The sequence below is a fragment of the Thalassophryne amazonica genome, chromosome 8 (assembly GCF_902500255.1).
Source record: "Thalassophryne amazonica chromosome 8, fThaAma1.1, whole genome shotgun sequence".
Lineage (NCBI taxonomy): Eukaryota > Metazoa > Chordata > Actinopteri > Batrachoidiformes > Batrachoididae > Thalassophryne > Thalassophryne amazonica.
The window spans coordinates 26,543,714-26,567,696 of NC_047110.1; the positions used below are offsets into that span (position 1 = coordinate 26,543,714).

Sequence of the window (23,983 nt, forward strand, 5' to 3'; positions counted from 1 at the left end):
TGGTCCAGTCGTTAGCTGGTAAACTTTCCAATTGGTGTGTTTTTCTCTCTGCCATTTAGATATTTATGGAGTATTTTCATGTCCGACTTGGTTTGTCTAATCATGTTTTCAGCTTTCTGGTGTGTAACGAATATGATATGCGCTCCGGACTGATTGTCATGGTAACCGGTCTAATATGGGAAAATATCAGGCCGGAAATTAGCCAATCAGAGCATCGCATTATGTAGCATCGCAGCCACATAATAATGTGCCTTACTGAGTTGTCCTCAAGTTAAGCTTAGTTTCACACAAAGTTATTATTGCAGTAATCGTCAAGGATTCTCAGGGCAGAATAAAGAATATTTTACTTCTGGCCATGTGTCAGCATTAGTACATCCCTGTGCATTTAACAGAAGAGTGTCACCCAGTACATTAAACACAAGAAATGTTACATGTTTTTTGAAAATCTTGTACCTGCATGAAGTTTTCACCCGTGATGAGGCCCTCCGTGCGAAGCATGTGGACCAAAGTGCTGGCATGCTCCTTATCCTCATCTGGGCGGTCCAGAGAACATACAACGATCTTACTCAGCATCTCAGGCAGGAAATGCTTTGGTGCCTTCATCTCACGAACGCCATTCACAGCCTCGGTCAGGTTCTTGCTGTTCAAGTACTCAGTCATGATTGCCTCCTGAAGTGAGATTTGAGTTGCATAGAGATGAGCAGCTACTTGTTTGATCACTGAACATAACATTCAGTGCTCGATAAGACACAAACTACATGTCAGCAGGATCCTCCAACAGTACTCCTGGAGAGCAACTGTCCTGCTTGTTTTCTGCCTTTGCCTGCTCTACCCACAGCCACTAGACCGCTGTTACATTCTCAATGCACATGCTCAGTAGTGACTAAGGGTGAGCTCCCATCTCCACTGTTGTCATGGGGGGGGAGGATTAAGTGCCTATTTGTGTACGAGGGTTGCCTCTCGCAGCATATTCCATAGGGCGCTGTTCTACTATGATTGCCCACAATGTAAAAGAAGTGCTAGAACAGGATGAAACGGCTAAAACCGGCTGGTTTATAAAATGCTGACCTGGCAACCTGAAAACGAAAGTAAAGAAAGGCGCCCTTCTACTAGAGGTTCCACAGCTTACAGTGCACGTTTTACGGTTTCTAAAATTTTAAATACTGTGTTGGTGTTTTCTTTTCATAACGACTAAAGCAGTATACTTTGTTTCCTTGGAATGTATGGAACATTATGCTTTTACAGCATTCTGCAATCTGACATGGCTTTGTGAAAGAAAAGTCTGCTGTTTTTCCAGCTTTCCTTGCAGCAGATAACTGAAACAATACTGCAAATGGTGATATAAGCAACAAATTCAGGACAAATACCTCTGAGACTTTACTCTCTTGAAAAAACTGATTGCCCATTTGAATGTGCAATAGACAGCCAGGTAGGGGTCAACTGAAGAATTACGAGGGTAGGCTGAAAAGTTCTAAGGCTCCCCATGAAGGAGTAATGCATTAACTGCATTATAGTGAGCCTTAGAACTTTTCAGCCTACCCTCGTACACAGGGGTCAAACTTTAAAGATGCTCCAATCATATTGAAAACTACACCACATTATTTGTCTGAGCATAGAGCTTCCAAAAAGGTATAGTTACTACCTGTGACTGAACGTTATAGAGTTATGGGGTAAAAACATGAAGAATGGTGACAAAGGTGAATTTCAGTTTGCACAGGGGTCAAAAGCTACACGTGCTCCAATTTTAGTAAAACATGGTGCAAATTAATCGTTGAGCTAATAGGATTAATAAATGGAATAGTTTTGACTATACTGAATGTTTGGTCTGCAAAGTAAAGGTCAAAGAATGTCAACGTCCACTGGATTCCATGATGTGACATATCTTAACCTGTAACATGATAACTAAGCATGACCCATAGTGCAAACTATTCCTTTTTAAAACCCAATAATTTGGATCACTTTTTACCAAAATTAGAGCAACTTTAAATTCTGACCCCTGTACAAACTGAAATTTGCCTTTGTCCCCATTCTTGCGGTTTTTACCCCATAACATTCAGTCACAGATAGTCCAAACTATACCTTTTTGGAATCTTTGTGATCACACAAATAATATGGTATAGTTTTCAATATGACTGGAGCATCTTTTAATTTTGACCCCTGTGTAATTCTTCAACTGACCCCTACCTGGCTGCCTACTGAAAATTCAAATGGCCAATCATTTTTTTTTTTAAAGAGTAATGTCTAAGTAGGGCTGCCACAAACGATTATTTTAATAGTCGACTAGTCAATGATTATTTTTGCGATTAATCGACTAGTCGGATCAAATGTAATTTCCTAAATTTAAGACCTGCAGCATTTTCCGAGAAACATCAGGGGATGAAAACATGAACATTTCCAAATCAGCGACTATTTCTTAGACTTCATTTACATCAATCATTCAAAAATACAAACAGTGTGGTACTTTATAGTAAATCTGTGTCAGGTAGGCAGTTCTCAAAAACTAAATGTCCATGCTGGAAGGAGACAAGTGAAGGAAGCCACCAAGACAACTCTGGAAGAACGTTTGGATTCTGAGTGGAGAAACTGGGAATAGTGCAACATTTTTATTTTTATCTTCATTTTACATACAGTCCCAACCTTTTCTGATTTGTGGTTGTTTCTGTTGCATTTCTGAAATTACAGAATTGGTATAAAGAAAAGTATAACCATTTTATTGTGTTTTAAAAGTTTGTGGAGCAAATGCAAACATCAAACTCTTATAAAGAAGGAAAAAATACATGGATGTGCAAGAAAATGTTGATATAAACTGAACAGAACAATGCAGGCTGATTAGACTCTCCGTATTTTTTGTATAAATAAATCACAATAAAATAAGAGGTAACTCACTTTGAAATGAATAAAACATAGCTGCAGCTTAATAACTTGGAAAAATAACAAAAATCAGGAGCTTGTATTTTTATTCTGAGTCCAGTTCTCCATTGTTCTGATGTCACATCTGAGACACGTTTAAGGGACTTTTGTTTCATTTGCATTTGTTGCGTGACTGAATTCATAGATTCAGTCATGTCCGTGTATTGACACGGAGCAATTATATCAGCATTAAAAAGCTCTGCTTCCCCCAATGCTCTACATGAGTGACTTGTGGAGTATTCAGTACGCATGCGCCAAACAATGCAACAACGGTCTATTAACTCAGGCATGTTAACACAATCAAGATCTGTAAAACACTTGTGTAAAAACAAAAAAAACCCTTGTGAGTAGAGCAGGTTGACAGAAAAATATGCAAGGCAGTTCTTCAGAAGCAGTCCAGTTCCCTGACATAAAGACTGTACACAGTACTTCATGTTATTAGTGATATGACTGGACAAAAACAAAGTGGCAGTAATTAGTAAGCATGGAGAGATAGGAATAAATATTCACATACTGGATCCACCTTGTTTTGGACTGTGGGAGATTAATGTCACTACCTCTCCTACAATGATGGAGCAACCTCCCTCAACCACTTACAGCTTAACTCTAACAATGTTGTCAAATACACAACACCAACTTATCACTTTGGTTGTGGCTAACCCCTAAAATTAAAGTGTTGTTTTATATGATGGAAGCCATTAGCTAATTAGTCAAAACTTCATTTGATGGATTTTTCTTGCACTCTTAACAGCTTACCCAGTCAGCTTGTGTAGACAAAAATTCCAAATCAATTTATGTGCTCATCTTGTAACAAACAAAATTAAAAAGAGCACACAATGAGGATGAAATGATTGGTTTGTGGTGAACTTTGATCAGGTCGGGTTTGGCAGCAAGAGGTCATGCTGCATGTCACTGCAACCAAACTACGGTGAAGCACCAGATCAATCCAAAAGAGACCTTGTTTTGCCGACAGAATTAATGAATCGTTAGAATGTGGTGCTGTGGACGATGGACTGTCTATTGTTTCCTCATTACTGAAAATGACTCAAAGCAGCATTTTTAAAGCCTTTTCAAAAACACCTTTGTTTCAAACATTTTTCCAGCATCTAAATGATAAGGAAGCCATAAATCCCAATATCTAACAAAAATTCTCGTTTTGGTAATCGGACAGGTCTTCCACTTCGCTCAAATGCTTGGCAGTTTATTTGCACGAGTTATCGTGCTGACTTGAGCAAGTAAGTTAACAGTGTGGAGATAACATGTATTGTAGGGTGTTGCGCCATATTGTGGCGGACACAATGTTTTGACACAAAGAATAAAAGAAAAACTATTTGCCTTCATGCATACCTTTATATGTGCACTATTTAGGTGTAAAGTTGCAGTGAAATTCAAACGGTTCAGGGCAAGTTGCATTCCTGTACGCTTTAAAAATTACATTTTATTGGTTACCTGCAAGCTATAATGAGTGCATTTCGGTGAATGTGATGTGCTTAGAGGCATGACTGGGAGCATAAAGAGGATTTACAAATGTTTAGTAATTTTTTTTTTCATGCTCAATATTCTCCATCCATCCATCCATTTTCTTCATCTTTATCCGGAGTCGGGTCGCGGGAGCAGCAGCTCAAGCAAAGCTGCCCAGACCTCCCGATCCACACACACCTCCCCCAGCTCCTCCGGGGGAACCCCAAGGCGTTCCCAAACCAGCCGAGAGATGTAGTCCCTCCAGCGTGTCCTGGGTCTTCCCCAGGGCCTCCTCCCAGTGGGATGTGCCCGGAACACCTCTCCAGCGAGGCATCCAGGGGGCATCCAGAAAAGATGCCCGAGCCACCTCAACTGACTCCTTTCGACGTGGAGGAGCAGCGGCTCAACTCCGAGCTCCTCCTGAGTGACCGAGCTTCTCACCTTATCTCTAAGGGAGCGCCCAGCCACCCTGCGGAGGAAACTCATCTCGGCCGCTTGTACTCGCGATCTCGTTCTTTCGGTCATGAGCCAAATCTCATGACCATAGGTGAGGATCGGAACGTAGATCGATTGGTAAATCGAGAGCTTTGCCCCCCTACTCAGCGCTCTCTTCACCACGATGGTCCGATACAGCGACTGCATCACTGCAGATGCTGCACCGATCCGTCTATCGATCCCATCCATCCCTCACTCGTGAACAAGACCCTGAGATACTTAAACTCCTCCACTTGAGGCAAGGACACTCCACCGACCTGAAGAGGGCAAAGCACCTTTTTCCGGTCGAGAACCATGGCCTCGGATTTGGAGGTGCTGATTTTCATCCCGGACGCTTCACACCCGGCTGCAAACCGCCCCAGTGCACGCTGAAGGTCCTGATTTGACGAAGCCAACAGAACCACATCGTCCGCAAACAGCAGAGACGAGATTCTGTGGTTCCCAAACCAGACCCCCTCTACACCCTGGCTGCGCCTAGAAATTCTGTCCATAAAAATAATGAACAGAACCGGTGACAAAGGGCAGCCCTGGCGGAGGCCAACGTGCACTGGAAACAGGTTTGACTTACTACCGGCAATGCGAACCAAGCTCCTGCTGCGGTCGTACAGGGACCGGATAGCCCTTAGCAAAGGACCCCGGACCCCGTACTCCCGGAGCACTCCCCACAGGGTGCCCCGAGGGTCGAATGCCTTCTCCAGATCCACAAACCCATGTGGACTGGTTGGGCAAACTCCCATGAACCCTCGAGCACCCGATGGAGCGTGTAGAGCTGGTCCAGTGTGCCACGACCAGGACGAAAACCACACTGTTCCTCCTGAATCCTCCTCCTGCTCCTCAATATTCTCATTGGAAAAAAATTCGAGGCACCGTACACATTTTCCCAAGAACAATACCTTTACATACCGTCATCTTAAGCAGTTTCCTCCTTTGCAGGAGGTGGTTTCTTGCTCATCTTCGGAGGTTTCTCTTGTATGGGAGGGGGATTGGTCTTCAACCCAAGTTGTGGAGGCTGGGGTCAAAAGACAATTACTACGCAGCCACACCTCAACCAGGAAAACAGCAATGCAATGTTTCAAAACTTGGTAAAGATTCATGTGTGCAAGAAAGAACTCTGCCTCTAACCTGTCCCAGTGGCGGTGTCTGAGTGCGTGGAGGCTGGGCACTCGGTGGCATCATGGTGGGAATCTGGGGCTGGAGCTTGGGTACCTGGTTCTTATTGAGGAGGAATGACTGAGCTGGCCTGAGGCTGATCTATAGGATAACAAAGTTACAACCACCACATATGTGGATTAGCAATGTTTCTCTTAAAGAGCATTTTTATTTGCATGAAATTTAAATTCATGCCCTCATATCTCATAATCGCAATCAGTGGACCAGCTGCCAGAATGAAAAAGGAGAGCTGGAGGAAAGGAGAAAGAATGAAAAGATTGAAGAGATGGACAGAGGAGCACAAGGTAGGTGAAAGTCTGGCAGCAGGTTGTGTCCCTCAGAATAACGCGTCTTTTTTATAATCACTGGGCATGAAAGCTGCTAAAGTGGTAACACCACAACATATGTATTTACTTAAGCTGTTATTTGGAAAATTTTCAACTTGGAGATTGCTTCATAAAATGCTTATTTTTGTTCCAAACTAAAGCGCAATACATAAATAACCACATTTGAGCTAATAATTACCTCATCTGCATTAAGCTGGCCTTTCTTACTGAACCGTGGAGGCATGTCCTTGGACTGGACCTGCTGCTGGGTCATGTGGTTCTGGTTCTGGTTGACAAAATGCTGGTTCTGAACCTGTCAGGAGCCACGTGAGCACATAAGATAACAGGCAAACACAAAATTTAATGCATTGGAGCAATGCATATCCTGTGTGCATAGTCTACTGTGCTGTAAGGTAGTGTCAGTCATTTCACAATATTGGGGTAATATCACAGAGCCCCATTGTAACTGATAGTGTTGATAACATGGGTGTTAAAAATACATCCAGTAAATGTAAACTAGACTGGACAATCTAAGAAATACATACTTTCCAACACAACCTTGTCACCATCATATTTGTGTTTCTTGATTCTTTCACTTGTTTCCCTTGAGATCACACAGAGAGCTAGTGATGGGACGAACAACACTGGTGCATCAGCACTGTGCCAACACGAGTGAAACCCCGCATTGGTACGTGTATCGCTTTAAGGAAGAAGAAAAAAAAAAAAAAAAATCATGTGACCGATACAGGAACTGTGTCGTTCGGATGCGCCTCGCCAAATTGTGTTTATTAGGAAACAAACTGTATCGTCATGTTGTAGATTTTAAGGGCATTAAGGGCATCTGGCCAGCTTTACTTAGATGTTCCAAGGTCAAGATATAAACGCTGGGGTAATCATGCTTTCGCGGTAGCTGGCCCCAGACTGTGGAATGAGCTACCTCTTGAGTTACATACTATTCCTGACCTAGCACTTTTTAAATCTAAGTTAAAGACTTAGATATTTAAACTGGCTTTTAACACTTAGTCGGGAGGTGACATGTTCTGTTATTTTTATGTGTTGTTTTAAAATTTTATTCTATATGTGTTTTATTTTTGTGAATTTGTGTTTTTAATGTTAAGCACTTTGGACACCAGACCGGTGCTGTAAAGTGCTTTATAAATAAATGTTGACTGACTGATTGATTTGTTGGATGGAGTTTTGCTTGCCCTCACCTTGTTCCACTGACTTCATGGATCGTTCAAAGAGGTTTTCCCCAGTCTGGAATAATTCTGATCTTTTGACGCCAAATAAGGTAAATTTTTTTCTCCTTTGGGCATTGTTTACTGTTATTTTTTCAATTACATATGTATGTACTCCTTTCTGGTAAGAGGTTTGAATTTTGTCAGATAAATTCACTTTTTATTTTATTGTAGGTGAAGTGTCAGCTCTGTTCCACAGAGCTATCTTACATCAATAAGAGCACTTCATCAATGCTGTGGCATTATAGAGCTCGGCATAGCAATGAGGAATTGGCATATACTCGTGTGAGTACTCTATGTAAATTTTACCTCTGAATTTTATTACAGACAAATCTGCTATATTTTACATACCAACTCAGTTTAGCATTTACACAAACAAGGTTTTAAGCAAAGTTTAAACTCTTCTCATGAACAGCTTAACTCGACACAAATTGAGCACATGAAATTATGCAATGATGAGATCATATTTTAAATAAAGGACTGGCAATTGAATATTTCACAGGCTGATGCTGGGTTTAAAGCATGTTAGCTTTTCCATCTTATTTCCATTTTATTTACCTGCAATGATTTTACGAGGTCTATTAGAAAAGTATCCGACCTTTTTATTTTTTTCAAAAACTATATGGATTTGAATCACATGCGATTACATCAGCCAACCTTCTTGAACGCTCGTGCGCATGCGTGAGTTTTTTTCACGCCTGTCGGTTGCGTCATTCGCCTGTGGGCTGGCTTTGAGTGAGGAGTGGTCCACCCCTCTCGTCGGATTTCATTTGTCTGGGAACTTCCTGAGAGACTGGCGCATTGCTTGATCAAAATTTTTTCAGAACCTGTGAGGCACCATTTGAGAAATTCAGCTGGTTTTCGGTTAAAATTTTAACGGCTGATGAGAGATTATGGAGTGTTACTATCGCTTTAAGGACTTCCCACGGAGTGGGACGTCGCGCAGCGCTCCCAGGCGCCGTCGTCAGCCTGTTTCGAGCTGAAAACCTCCAAATTTAAACCTCTGTTGACCCAGGACGTCGTGAGAGAACAGAGAACTTTCAGAAGAGGTCGGAATCAGCAGTTTATCCGGACATTCCACTGTTAAAGGAGATTTTGTAATGAAAGATGTGCGGACGGATTGGAAAAACACCACAGGAAAAACACCTCCGTTGGAAGCCTTAAGGACAAGTTGGAACATGTCCAGCTGTTAAACAATTTCTCAGATACTCAATTGAAAGCCATCAAAATCCGCCTGGTTTTTACAAATGGTTATCAACACGGAGGTGTTGATAAAAAATTTTGACCAAGCAAAGCGCCAGTCTCTCAGGAAGTTCTCAGACAAAAGAAATCCGACGAGAGGGGTGGACCACTCCTCACTCAAAGCCTGCCCACAGGCGAATGACGCACCCGACAGGCGTGAAAAAACTCACGCATGCGCACGAGGGTTCAAGGTTGGTTGATGTAATCGCATGTGATTCAAATCCATATAGTTTTTGAAAAAAATAAAAAGGTAGGATACTTTTCTAGTAGACCTCGTATAACTACTGCAGGGGTGACTATTGAGTGACCAACACAGTATCAATACAGTGCTGACACAGTTTGTGTAGTGTGTCAACACTCCTTGAGGTATCATCATCCCATCACTACACAGAGCCATCCACTTCAGAACTGGCACACAGCAGGCATGCAGAATATCATCCTGTTGTCTGATGCACTTTTGACTTCATATGTGTCTGTATTTCAAGGTTCCACAGGTTTCACATGACGGTCATTAAACATCTGATAGCCACTTTCATTTGCCCAAACACAGGAAATAATTAGGTAAGCTAGCACACCACAGCACTTGGCAGTGCTAATTGTTAGCTGTCCTACTGAGAGCCGTTTGTTGTCGTCACCTGTTGTGGCTTTCTCCAAGCCCTAAACTTCTGGTGTTCTATCAGACACATCAAAATAAAACAGACTTGACGAGTGCTGTTCAGTGAAATTATTTACTATTTTAGTGACTGGAACTCCAGCTGACTGGGAACAAAGAAAAAAAAAAAAAGATGTTGATGACAATGCATTCTGGGTTGATTTAGTCTATAAGAGTGTTACGGTCATATGAAGTTTAACAGAAATCCATTAGGTGGATAAGGAGGTGTTACACTTAAAAGACTTGGCAAGATTCCTGTAATTTTTTTTTTATAGGGGGTATAGGGAGGACCGTGTGTAATTGATCTGGGTTGGGGTACCGGCCTAGATCCTAACTACTCCTGTATCTTACTTAGGTTACGGTAGTGACCTACACCCAAATTCAATTCAATTTTAGTATCAGTGACTGGTTACCTTGGCTGTGGTAACAGCCAGTCTAATTAAGCAAAGTTTGTACATATTGTAAAAATGTTTTTTTTTTTTTAACTTTGCAAACATAACTACTAGTTTGATTTTTTCAACACATTTATCTCCTGCTGTGCACATACAATGCATGTAACATTAGAGCACCTACTTAGTGATATTAAAGGATCTGCTTATAGAGGTCTTCAGGACCTGCAAGCAGTTTACTTAACTTTACTTAACTATATAATAAGCCAGATATCAGTAATCTAATCTTACCAATTTTTAACTATTATTATATAATATTTCTACCATGTTTGGTAAAGTTTGCTTGCCTGACTGATCTTGACACCCGACTGCACCAGTGACACACGTGGTAATTGCGTTTCAGTCCTTCTGTCACACTTCTAAAAAAAAAAAAAAAAAAAAAAAAAAAAAAAAAGTTCAGTATGAACACGGCAGTTGTGAGATTACCTGGTTGGACTTCACAAATGACTTGGGCCCCATGTCAAACTGTGACGGCGGTGGAGGGGCAATGTGACCCCCATGGCCATTGAAGAGTGGGTTGGTGCGATGGCGTCCCATAGTGGGCGAGTACCTATCTTGAATAACCCCTGGGCCAGTTCCAATTCCACTCCCTGCAGAAAATGGGATAGAGGTGTTGGCTGAGATGTGCATAAAGTACTCATACAGATTAAGGGAAACATGACATGATACTTTAAATATCTACTCTTAGTTAAGAAGAAGAAAATGACTGCTAATAATTTAAGCTTATTTTGCAGATCAGAACTTTACAGTGCGCACCCCCCCCCCCCCCCCATATTATGCACACTGTTTTAAAAGACCTTTAGACACCAGCAAGAAAAACCTTATTCCCCATCAACTCTTGACATTAAGATGTATTTATTTATTTTAAAGTTGTAATTACATCAATAATGGTATTGACGTCAATAATATAATTTGGTGCATCAAGCCATCTGCCTCAATGCATGTAACTAGGCATGAGCTAGCTTTTCCTTTTCATAGTACACAATTCCAAAACAAAACATTTCCCATTCAACGGCATGTTCTCCAAAATAAACATGTCATTCCATACAGTTCAGTCAGTGAGCCATGAGCAGCTACAAACCCTAAAACAAGCTACAGGTTATTGTGATATGGAGAAATGACTTCCAACAAATCAGCATTTGATTTACAGATATAGTTAACTATTTACACAAGTATGATGAAGGTTATCAATGCAGAGTTAGCCTTGTATAGTTCCAAGCACTCCCATACTCGTGTGTCGGACACAGAGTCGTAGGCTTTCTTGTAGTTAGTCCAGGCCTTGCTCACATTTGTCTGCTTGGAGTCCTGTTGTACTGCTCTGTCAACTAGTAGCTGGTGCTTTGACCCTCTAGCATCGTTTCCAATGCCCTTCTGAGCCTACCATACTTAATTTGGTTGCAAATATACCTGAGAGGAGTTTCCATGTTGCAGAGAGTAGTGTTAATTTTGTCAGACAAGATATATTCATCAACAGCAATTTTTTTCATGACTAAAACGAGAGTGAATCAAAGCAATGCTTCGATTCAATGGCTCGTGGCTCTTTGATTCGCTGCTCTTCAGAAGCGGTAAGTCCACTTCTTAACCCCTCTCAAAGCCATTAAAATTAGTCCGTGGGCTAGGGTGGGTTACCGTGCATCCCCCCCCAGGACTCATCACCACTGGTGTTTTTTGATGCTCTAGGGTATATAAAAACACTCAAGATGTTAACAGTGAAAATTTGGGGATGCAACCACCCGTCTGATAGAAATTCTAGAGTAACCCTCAAGAGATTATCTAAAAATGCAAAAATGTGTTTTTTTTAACCTAACATTGTAGCTTCCTCATACCTTTATTGTTAACAGCAGGAAAAAAAAATGTTGATTTGCCTCTATGTGGACACCTTTTGGATGTTCAAAACAACAAACTAAATTTAAAAATCTCATCTGCTTAAGACACAGTAGCTGTTTTACAAAATACTGTCTATTCGTTAACTTATAGTTGCAGTTTTGACAAAAATATAACCCAAAAGTTTTTTGGCAGCTACTTGTACCTACAATTTGGGATTTTATTGACTTTAGGTCTTGAGTACAATGTCTTGGGAACAATTTAAGCCATTAATGACTTTCCTGTGATGTATTTTGACACATTTACAGCCAATATGCAAACCACACCCCCATTCTGCTTTTTTACAGTAAACTATTATTATATCACAAATAAGCCTATTTAGGTGAATTCTGGTATAAACTTTTTATTACTGCTGTTCTGATCACTTTATAAATGACAAAACCATTCAAATGAAAAGCATTTATCAACAAATGGCTGCCATGTAAATACAGATTATTATATTGACAATAGCTTTTAATAGACAGAGGTTCTGTGTATGCAATATCAGATGTTTTACATCCTGACAATAGAGCATTGTGTTTGCATCTCTTACTCTAAACACTATACAGTAGTTACACATATGAATAAAGGCATGACTTGGGCACCCTGCAATTTTGCAAGTTCTCACACTTAGAAATCATGGAGGGATCTGAATTTTTCATCTTAGGTGCATGTCCACTGTGAGAGACGAAAAAAAAAAAAAATTCCGTAAGTCACCATGTATGATTTTTTAAAATGATTTATTTGTATGTTACTGCTGCAAATAAGTATTTGAGCACCTGTGAAAATCAATGTTAATATTTGGTACAGTAGCCTTTGTTTGCAATTACAGAGGTCAAACGTTTCCTGTAGTTTTTCACCAGGTTTGCACACACTGCAGCAGGGATTTTAGTCCACTCCTCCATACAGATCTTCTCCAAATCTTTCAGGTTTGGAGTTTCAGCTCCCTCCAAACATTTCTATTGAGTTCAATATAGCACTGATATAAAGATGATTTACTGCCCCCTGCTGGAAAGGCGTGCAAGTCCCAAATGTAATTTGCAACGTTAGGTAATATTCATAGCTTCTCCAAAACTATTAGTCCCATCAGTGTTCCATTTTGGTACCATTCAACCTGGACCCAAAATATATAAGCATACTAAACAGTAAATGTGGGCTGTGCTGTTTATCCCTGATTGAAGTTGCACGCAAGCACAGCTGCCTGAAAGCAGGTGCACTGAATCTGACAAAGACAGTGGCTGAAGACATTAAAACCACTAAACATTTTACTCATGGTACCGATGTTTCTGTGTAGGCTGTCAGTTGTCCAGGTGGTTTCCATAGTAGAGAAGCTTGAATCTTTGACTGTACTGGGTTGCTTGACGCAAGGACGTTTCGCTTCAAATCGCAGAAGCTTCCTCAGCTAAAATTCTTGCTCTGGTAGTCTGACTTCTGTCTTGACTCTTGTAGAGAAGAATAAACAAGAAGTCACAAAAGTCACAAAAACTGCAGTTTTAAACCTAACCAGACCCCTCCTACCGAGAGGCAGACTGCTATAGGCTAGTGACTAAACAATAGCTCTAATTAGCACCTATTGTGCTCTAGTTAGCACCCTCCTAATGACAGGGCAGCTGTCCCTCCTAATGATGGGACAGACCCTCTCATACTGGCTCCCTTGATGACTCTGCTGATGATGTGAATGACTCATTACCATGAACAAAAGACTGAAACTGCTTTGACCTGAGTACCCCATTGTAAACAGGGGATAAAGCGTGTCTCAGACCCCCTCCCCGTTTAAGGCTGGGTTTCAAACGTTTCACAAAGAATGCCTCCTTGACCCCTGTCTCAAACCATTTCTTCTCTCTGGCTAATATTTTAACTTCCTTGTCCTCAAATGTGTGGTTAGTGTCTTTAAGGTGGAGATGAACTGCAGACTGAGGTCCACTGGCGCCCTCTCTGCGGTGCTGGTATAGCCTTTTGTGTAAAGGTTGCTTAGTCTCACCTATGTAGTGTTCTTTACAGTTTTCCTGAAATCTGATAGAATACACTACACTGCTCTGTTTGTAAAAAGGCCAGGGGGCATCTTTTCCGGATGCCCCCTGGACGCCTCGCTGGAGAGGTGTTCCGGGCACGTCCCATTGGGAGGAGGCCCCGGGGAAGACCCAGGACATGCTGGAAGGATTACATCTCTCAGCTGGCTTGGGAATGCCTTGGGGTTCCCCCGGAGGAGCTGGGAGAGGTGTGTGTGGATCGGGAGGTCTGGGCGGCTTTGCTTGAGCTGCTGCCCGACTCCGGATAAGGCGGAAGAAAATGGATGGAAATGGATGGATGGCTCTGTTTGTAACTAGGGATCCTGTCCTTAGGGTGAACTAATTTCTGTCTCAAGGTCTTAACCGGTTTAAAGTAAACTGGGATTTTGTGCTGTCTGAAGATCCTCTGTAGTTTTTCCCCTACTCCTGCTAAATAAGGGAGAGACACTCCTCTTCTTGTCTCTGTCTCCTGTCTATCTGGTCTCTTAGTTCTCTGGGACTTCTGCACTTTGTCCAGAGACCATCGTGGGTACCCACATACTGTGAGGGCTTTCCGGACAAGTTGTTCTTTAGCCCTTCCCTCTGCAGTTGTGGGCACCTGTAGGGCTCTGTGTTGAAGCGTCCTGATCACCCCGAGCTTGTGTTCAAGGGGGTGGTTTGAGCTGAACTGTAACGAACACTACATAGGTGAGACTAAGCAACCTTTACACAAAAGGCTATACCAGCACCGCAGAGAGGGCGCCAGTGGACCTCAGTCTGCAGTTCATCTCCACCTTAAAGACACTAACCACACGTTTGAGGACAAGGAAGTTAAAATATTAGCCAGAGAAGAAATGGTTTGAGAGAGGGGCCAAGGAGGCATTCTTTGTGAAACGTTTGAAACCCAGCCTTAACCGGGGAGGGGGTCTGAGACACGCTTTATCCCCTGTTTACAATGGGGTACTCAGGTCAAAGCAGTTTCAGTCTTTTGTTCATGGTAATGAGTCATTCACGTCATCAGCAGAGTCTTCAAGGGAGCCATCATGAGAGGGTCCGTCCCATCATTAGGAGGGACAGCTGCCCTGTCATTAGGAGGGTGCTAACTACAGCACAACAGCTGCTAATTAGAGCTATTGTTTAGTCACTAGCCTATAGCAGTCTGCCTCTCGGTAGGAGGGGTCTGGTTAGGTTTAAAACTCCAGCTTTTGTGACTTCTTGATTATTCTTCTCTACAAGAGTCAAGACAGAAGTCAGTCCACCAGAGCAAGAATTTTAGATGAGGAAGCTTCTGCGATTTGAAGCGAAACGTCCTTGCGTCAAGCAACCCAGTCCAGTCGAAGATTCAAGCTTCTCTACTATCGTGGTACCAATATGAAACTTCCGTCAGTCATGGAAAGAGCAACACTGAGATACAAAAACACAATAAATCAATAACACTAACAGTACTGTTAAACTAACCACAACAACATTTAAAACCTCTAAACCCTGAACTCCCATGGTGCATTGCACCACAGCATCAATTTGGTTAGCTAAAATTGCTAATTTCTCCAAATATCTTTGTCCTATCAAATGTCTGTTTTCGCAGCAATCATCCTTGATGGAAAATACATAAGCATGCCAAACGACAAATGTCAGCTCTCCCAGGTTTTTGCATGACTGAAACCACACACACACACACGTCACTTGGCTATTATAACAGAGATTATAGAGTATTCATGTGTTAATAAGCAGAGATGCACATTACACTGTTTATAATCATATCAGGTTCTGGTGCTATCTAGCGCTTTATGTCTGAGACTTGATGCTGGACATCTGCCTTTGCGATTTCGACTGGCTCTTGTTCTGAGAGTTTGCTGTGTGCTTTACTCTGGTGGCATTCTTTGAGTTTTCCACAACAGACGTCTAGGTTTACTAGTCCCTAGCTCCATGGAAAGCAGCCTATGGAGCATTATGCTCCTTTATGTGCTAAAATAATTAACCCAATAGGCTCCTTAAACTAATCAGCAATCTAAAATTGGGAAAAAGGAAACATTTTAGTTTTAATGGTATATCTGTTTATTGAAAAGTACAAAATAAATAAATAAAAATGCTCAAAAAGTTCATGATCTGTACCTGGCATTTGTCCAAACATGTCAGCTAATCCTCCAAGAGTCTCCCTGTCCAGTTTCATTCGGTTGGGCATGAAAGGACTTTCCAAGAAGAAGTCCATCCTCATCCCCTGTGACATGGGCGCTGGAATGAAAACACCCAAATCCTAGACAAACACACAGAATGTCATTCAAAACAAAACAACCAAATTCTCAAGCATAGTCACAACAAGAACATTATTATACTGAATCTCACATGAAAGATACACTGGATTATCTGCTGGACAGCAAAAAACAGGTTTTTGCTGTCCAGGTTGATAAAAAGAACAAAAAGCTCATGTGGTGGGCAGTTCAGGGTAAATAAATTTTAAAATTTAACCATAAATCTTAATTTCAGGGTTATAATTTATTATTTATTTTTTCATACCCGAGCAGAATTTGTAAATGTGTGGGATAAATGTTATGTTATGCATCAGTTTAAGGTAAGACTTAAATCTGGACAGGACGATATATTTTCACAGCGCAGTACAGTAACTGTTTTAGTTTGACTTGACTCACTTTCACTGCATCCTGACGGATCTGGTTAATCGTCTTTGGCCCATTGTCGATGAAAGCCTTGCGTGGGACCCAGTTGTTTTCTCTCAGTTCCACTGTGTCTTGTAGCAGGAAGCGGATCCTCGCGGGCAACTCCTTGTTGTTCATTAAGGATCGCATACGGCCAAAGTACTGATCCATTAAAGACTAGAAACGGAAAAGTAGAAGGGGGACAATGAAGACTGACAGACCTTGCAAACAATGATTAGGATTTAAATTGCTGTGAGCTGCAAAGCAAATTGAACATCATGTGACACACAATACAACCATAAGGTGTGATCAGAACCAGAAATGACAAAAGAAATAATGGTGAGATTCATTTTTATGTCATTTATGATTGTGCTCCTTCCATCGTTTCCACTCACAGCGTCAAATGAGGCTTGACAAGTCTACCATACACGCAAGACAAAGTGATGACGACTCAAGTGAAAACAACAAATCAACAAATGTGCTTTTCTTAAATGACTACTTAATTCCAAAGAAAAAGTTTACAAGAAAGAGTACCAAAGATCTGTTTCCAAGTTGCAATCTGAACTAAGCCCAATGACAGCGTGAGCCCGTTAAGGTTAACTTTGGGTTTAACATGCGTATCACCAGTAAATGAAATGTCAAATGAGTTGACAATTCAAAATAAATAAAGAACAATGAAAATATTAATGTACTGCTGTTACATATGGGACAGTCTCGCCAAGGAAACCACGTGTTATCACGGAGTCGGACAGAACATGACGAGTGACTGCGGTTAACAGGAGAGCCGTGACGTGGACCAGTCTCCAGCACTGTTATTGGCCAAGATGAGCTAAAGTAATAGTTAAGCTAAGCTACTGGGAGCCACCAATTCTGGTGGAGAAACGCTGTTTCTCCAACACCATCCCAACCAAGAAGGACAGGACGACTGCACTGTATTGAAGGGAGAATGGATGGGGTCATGTATCACAATATTTGGGCAAACAACCTCCTTCCCTCAGTCAGAAAATTGAAGATAGGTCATGGCGGGGTCTTCCGGCAGGACAATGACCCGAAACACACAGCCAGGGAAACTAAGGTCCTGGAGTGGCTGTGCCTGACCTGAACTCAAAAGAAAATCTTTGGCGGGTGCTGAAACTCAAAACCTGAAAGATCTGGACAAGATCTGTATGGAGGAGTACAACAAAATCCCTGCTGCAGTGTGTGCAAACTTGGTCAAGATTACAGGAAACATCTGACCTTTGTAACTGCAAACAAAGGTTTCTGTTCCAAATATTGAGGTCTGATTTGGTAAGGTTAGACCATAAGTTGTGTGAAGCACCTTGAGGCAATTTGGTTGTGATTTGGCGCTATATAAATTAAATAAATTAAAATGTAATTGTTTTTCTATTGTATCAAATACTTATTTCATGCAATAAAATGCGAATTATAAAAAAAAAAAAAAATAATAATCATACAATGTGATTTTGTGAATTTGTTTTAGATTCTTTTAGTCTGTCTCAAAGTTAAAGTGTACCTACGATAAAAATTACAGATCTCACCAGTCTTTGTATGTGGGAAAATCAGTAGAATGCATAGGAGTTCAGTATCTGAAGTCAGTAGAATCTGATACCCGTCACCACAGCAAAAGTCATATCCCTGCCCATTTCTCCCATCAATAAATAAAGTAACCCCCCCTCCCAAATAATTTGTACTTCAGAGGTTTTCTGATAAACTGCTCTATCACTGATTCCCCAATATAAAGTCATGTTTGGCAGAAACTTGCATGTAACAATATGCATTAAGCCTGTTGTACATCAGACGTGTTGCATGTGTGATGGCTGCAAGGCAAATAGCTTTTTATTTTAGCATATGTTGAATGGTTACAACGTCCACACTGAATGCGATGCACACATCAAGCTCGTAGCTACAGAGACTCATGTTGCATGTTGTACTCCAGATGTTTGCCACTCCTGTGTCTGAACACTTAGTATTTACACTGGCAATATTTCTGCTGTGTTTAACAAGAAAAAGGAGTTCCCATACACCTGTTGTCACCTATAGAGGGTATGCACGTGATGCTGTCAAACCCAGAAGCCAGCATTTTACAGCCATGCTTTAATAGCTGTCGCTTTGTCGTTTAATAACGAGACAGCTCGTTTAATAAATACAGGGTATTTATTAAAGAAAGAACAATCGAAACAGAAAATAAATATAAAATATATAAAAATAAGTTGACATGTGTATTAAGAAATTGTAAAAAGATGTATTATAAAACACAACTAGAACAAAACAAAGGAAATATTAAAGGCCTCTGGAATGTAATAAATAGTGTCATCAGGAAAAAGGAGAACCGTAGTACCTTGCCGGACTATTTCATTGACAGTGATAAAAAGATCTATAACAACGAAGAGCTAGTAAATGCATTTAATCATTATTTTGTCAATATAGGGCCAGAATTGGCAGCTGAAATAAAAATGCCGTATTTAGAATCAGAAATAGGTACTGAACAAGTAAACTCAAATTCATTCTTTCTATCAACAACAGACGAAATGGAAATAATAAACACTGTTAATGAATTGAAGGCAAAAAAAAAAGAAAAATCAGTAGATTGCAATAAGTTGGACACTACAATAATTAAACAAGTCATTAATGAAATTGCAAAACCTCTAAGTCATATCTATAACTTATCTTTTATTAATGGAGAGTTTCCAAGTCAAATGAAGATTATCAAAATTACACCTATATATAAAAGTGGAGATAAGTATCTATTCTCAAATTATAGACTTATATCTGTGTTATCTCAATTCTCAAAAATTTTAGAAAAACTATATACAGTACGGTTAGATCAATACATTGAAAAGTTCAAGATATTAAACGATAACCAGTATGGTTTCAGAAAAAAAACAGATCAACAACTTTAGCTTTAATTGATTTAGTGGAAGAAATAAATAATATTGATAAAAAGAAACATACAATGGCGATCTTCACTGACTTAAAAAAGGCGTTTGATACTATTAACCACAACATATTATTATGTAAATTGGAAAAAATTGGCATAAGGGGTATTGCAGTAAATTGGCTCCAATCTTATTTAAACAACAGGCAACAATATGTACAAATAGGAGAATATAAATCTTTGTTTAAACAGATACATTGTGGAGTTCCACAAGGGTCCGTTTTAGGACCTAAACTTTTTTTAAATTTATATTAATGACTTGCAATTCATCTCTGAAAAACTGAAATTTATCCTCTTTGCTGATGACACAACAATAGTATGTTCTGGGGAAAACCTGGAACAACTTGTGCTCGAAATGCAAATAGAAATTATTAAATTAAAAAATTGGTTTGATAGTAATAAATTGTCACTTAATATTTCAAAGACAAAATTAATGCTCTCTGGAAACCGAGAAATGAAAACAAAAGTAAATCTTAAAATTGACATGGTTCCTATTGAAAGGGTTAACCAACATAGATTTTTAGGAATAATAATCGATCACAGGATGTGCTGGAAACCCCACATTGCTAGCATACAATCCAAAATGGCCAGAAGTATTTCCATAATGGGGAAAGCCAAACATTTCTTAGATCAGGAGTCCTTATATATTATTTATTGCACATTAATATTACCATATATTAGCTATGGCATTGAGGTATGGGGTAATACATATAAAAGTAATGTAGACACACTTTTTAAGTTACAGAAAATGGCAATAAGAATCATCCATAATGTAGGATTCAGAGATCATATGAGTACACTGTTTTTACAATCCAAAATACTAAAATTTAGAGATCTTGCAGAATTTAAAACTTTACAAATTATTTTTTCAAGTGAAACAAAACCGACTATCAGATAACCTCCAAAAATTGTTTAGTGAAAGAGAGGGAGATTACAATCTAAGAAGGAAATATAATTTAAAAAACAGTGTGCTCGTACAACAATGAAACAAATGTGCCTTACGAGACATGGGGTAGGATTTATGGAATAACCTAACTGAGGACATCAAAGTATGTACTACAGTACATCAATTCAAAAGAAATTTAAAACTCAAAATATTAAAAAAATATGAAACTGAATAACATAATTCTTAGTATACATACAGGTGTGCATGTTTGTGGATCTAAACTGTGATATTATTTGGTCATGACAAATGTATGGGAAATATGAATGCACATGAGTTGCCCATGATACATGTGTGTGGGGAAAAAGGAAGAAAAAAAGAAAAAAAAACTGTTATATTATTATGTCATGTTGAGTACAGGGAAACGTGCATGCATCCATGGTCATGGGTTGCATGGGTGTATGTATGTGGAAATGGGTGCATGTATGTGGAAAAAAAAAGGGGGGGAAAAAAAAAGAAAAAATTATTTTATCATCAAGTTTAATCGAATATAGGTAAATGTGCATGCATGCATGCATGGGCTTGGGTGCCCATGGGTGCATGTATGTGGGTTAGAAGTGTTATATTGTCAAATCTCATTGAATCTAGTGTGTGTATTGGTGTATGCAATGGTATTTGTGTATAGAGGTAGTGTATTTATGTAAATACATGTTGATATGTATAATGCAAGGTGTGTGTTTATATAGGTATATATGATCTCAATTTTTTTTTTATTTTTTCTCGTCTGCGTAGTCGAAAATAAAACATGTGAAAGGGGGTAGAAAATATAAGTTTTACTTCATTCTACTCCCTTTGAGTAATGTACGGATTTTCAAAGATGAATGTGCGCAATGTATAAATGTTTTTAACTTGCTCAAATAAAAGTATTCATCATCATAACTGTGTTGGCTCGTCCGTGAACTGCACTGTCTGATGTCACAAGGTGGACAACAGGACAGTCCACATTGTGACAAAATTAATCAAACTGCTGTAGACTTAAAACAGAAAAATTTGAACCAGATGTTTTAAGCCTGTTGACGCTCCAATTTTATTAAAGATCGTCAAAGCCGAACCGTGTTGTCTAATCTCACAATGTGCATGACAGGACGGTCCACATGTGACATCATGAACTGAACAGTTTTAGAATCGAAGTTTGACTGTTTTAAGTTTGTTGGAGCTCCGGTTTTATTAACAATTGTGAAAGCCAAACTAGTGTTTTGTAAATTAACGTCGGTAAAAGCACAAACGCTCACTTTTATGATAAAACATTGACATTTATTAAAGCAAGTTATTTTGATATGAAAAGTGTTAAACGTATTTTACTTGCACGTCTCACTTACAGCCAGTCTGCTCTGTGTAAGCCGGATCCTGCCAGATCTCAGAAGTTACGCAGTGCAACATCTGGTTAGTACTTGGATGGAAGACCTCTTCAGAACACCAGCAGCTGTGTGTGTTTCTCCAGGTGAAACTGGAGATGTGTCAGGAAGGGAGCCTTGGCATAAAACTTGTGCCAAATACCAATGCGGATCTGGTTGTATCCGCTGTGGCAACCCCAAACATTATCGGGAGCAGCTGAGCTGACAACAACCTGTATGTCTCACTTAGCAGGAAGAACAACTTAAAATAAGCCGTGCTCAGTGGATGTGCCAACAGCACGATTTTACTTGCTGCCATTTAAAAAAGGTACACAAAGCAACTCACCTTTGCTGTAATGAGTTGATGATCTGAGACTCGTTCTACAACCCCTGGCAAAAATTATGGAATCACCGGCCTTGGAGGATGTTCATTCAGTTGTTTAATTTTGTAGAAAAAAAAGCAGATCACAGACATGACACAAAACTAAAGTCATTTCAAATGGCAACTTTCTGGCTTTAAGAAACACTATAAGAAATCAAGAAAAAAAAAAAATTGTGGCAGTCAGTAACGGTTACTTTTTTAGACCAAGCAGAGGGAAAATAATATGGACTCACTCAATTCTGAGGAATAAATTATGGAATCACCCTGTAAATTTTCATCCCCAAAACTAACACCTGCATCAGATCAGATCTGCTCGTAGGTCTGCATCTAAAAAGGAGTGATCACACTTTGGAGAGCTGTTGCACCAAGTGGACTGACATGAATCATGGCTCCAACACGAGAGATGTCAATTGAAACAAAGGAGAGGATTATCAAACTCTTACAAGAGGGTAAATCATCACGCAATGTTGCAAAAGATGTTGTTGGTTCACAGTCAGATGTGTCTAAACTCTGGACCGAATACAAACATGGGAAGGTTGTTAAAGGCAAATATACTGGTAGACCAAGGAAGACATCAAAGCGTCAAGACAGAAAACTTAAAGCAATATGTCTCAAAAATCGAAAATGCACAACAAAACAAATGAGGAATGAATGGGAGGAAACTGGAGTCAACGTCTGTGACAGAATAGTAAGAAACCGCCCAAAGGAAATGGGATTTACATACAGAAAAGCTAAACGAAAGCCATCATTAACACCTAAACAGAAAAAAAACAAGGTTACAATGGGCTAAGGAAAAGCAATTGTGGACTGTGGATGACTGGATGAAAGTCATATTCAGTGATGAATCTCGAATCTGCATTGGCAAGGTGATGATGCTGGAACTTTTGTTTGGTGCCGTTCCAATGAGATTTATAAAGATGACTGCCTGAAGAGAACATGTAAATTTCCACAGTCATTGATGATATGGGGATGCATGTCAGGTAAAGGCACTGGGGAGATGGCTGTCATTACATCATCAATAAATGCACAAGTTTACGTTGATATTTTGGACAATTTTCTTATCCCATCAATTGAAAGGATGTTTGGGGATGATGAAATCATTTTTCAAGATGATAATGCATCTTGCCATAGAGCAAAAACAGTGAAAACTTCTTCGTCTTTCGGCTGTTCCCGTTAGGGGTCGCCACAGCAGATCAATCGTTTCCATCTCACCCTGTCCTCTGTATCTTCCTCTGTCACACCAACCACCTGCATGTCCTCTCTCAGCACATCCATGAACCTCCTCTTTGGTCTCCCTCTTCTCCTCCTGCCTGGTGGCTCCATCCTCAGCATCCTTCTCCCTATATACCCTGGGTCCCTCCTCTGCACATGTCCAAACCATCTCAATCTCGCCTCTCTGACTTTGTCTCCAAACCGTCCCACCTGAGCTGTCCCTCTGATATGTTCATTCCTAATCTTGTCCATTCTTGTCACTCCCAAAGAGAATCTCAACATCTTCAGCTCTGCCTCCTGTCTTTTTATTAGTGCCACTGTCTCTAAACCATACAACATAGCTGGTCTCACTACTGTTTTGTAAACTTTCCCCTTCACTCTTGCTGATATTCTTCAGTCACAAATCACACCTGCCATCTTTCTCCACCCACTCCACCCTGCCTGCACTCTCTTCTTCACCTCTCTACCACACTCTCCATTACTTTGAACAGTTGACCCCAAATATTTAAACTCATCTACTTTCACCACTTCTACTCCTTGTAACTGCACTATTCCACTGGGCTCCCTCTCATTCACACACATGTACTCAGTCTTGCTTCTACTGACTTTCATTCCCCTTCTCTCCAAAGCATATCTCCACTTCTCCAGACTAGACTCAACTTGCTCTCTACTCTCACTACAGATCACAATGTCATCTGCAAACATCATAGTCCATGGGGACTCCTGTCTGATCTCATCTGTCAACCTGTCCAT

At 40.2% G+C, this 23,983-nt stretch overlaps 1 protein-coding gene and 1 non-coding gene across 2 annotated transcripts in view; both read right to left on the reverse strand.

Annotated features, from left to right (window-relative positions):
• Positions 1 to 23,983, reverse strand: part of eif4g2b (eukaryotic translation initiation factor 4, gamma 2b) — a 75,924-nt gene that overhangs the window by 25,788 nt on the left and 26,153 nt on the right. The window contains 8 exon segments of the mRNA XM_034175901.1: positions 454 to 669; positions 5,770 to 5,784; positions 5,786 to 5,875; positions 5,989 to 6,117; positions 6,541 to 6,654; positions 10,349 to 10,512; positions 15,886 to 16,027; positions 16,419 to 16,601. Of these exon segments, the coding sequence (XP_034031792.1) occupies positions 454 to 669; positions 5,770 to 5,784; positions 5,786 to 5,875; positions 5,989 to 6,117; positions 6,541 to 6,654; positions 10,349 to 10,512; positions 15,886 to 16,027; positions 16,419 to 16,601 (1,053 nt within the window).
• LOC117516437 lies at positions 6,207 to 6,388 on the reverse strand. The gene has a single exon (XR_004562414.1). It is a non-coding gene; the product is annotated as a small nucleolar RNA SNORD97 (small nucleolar RNA).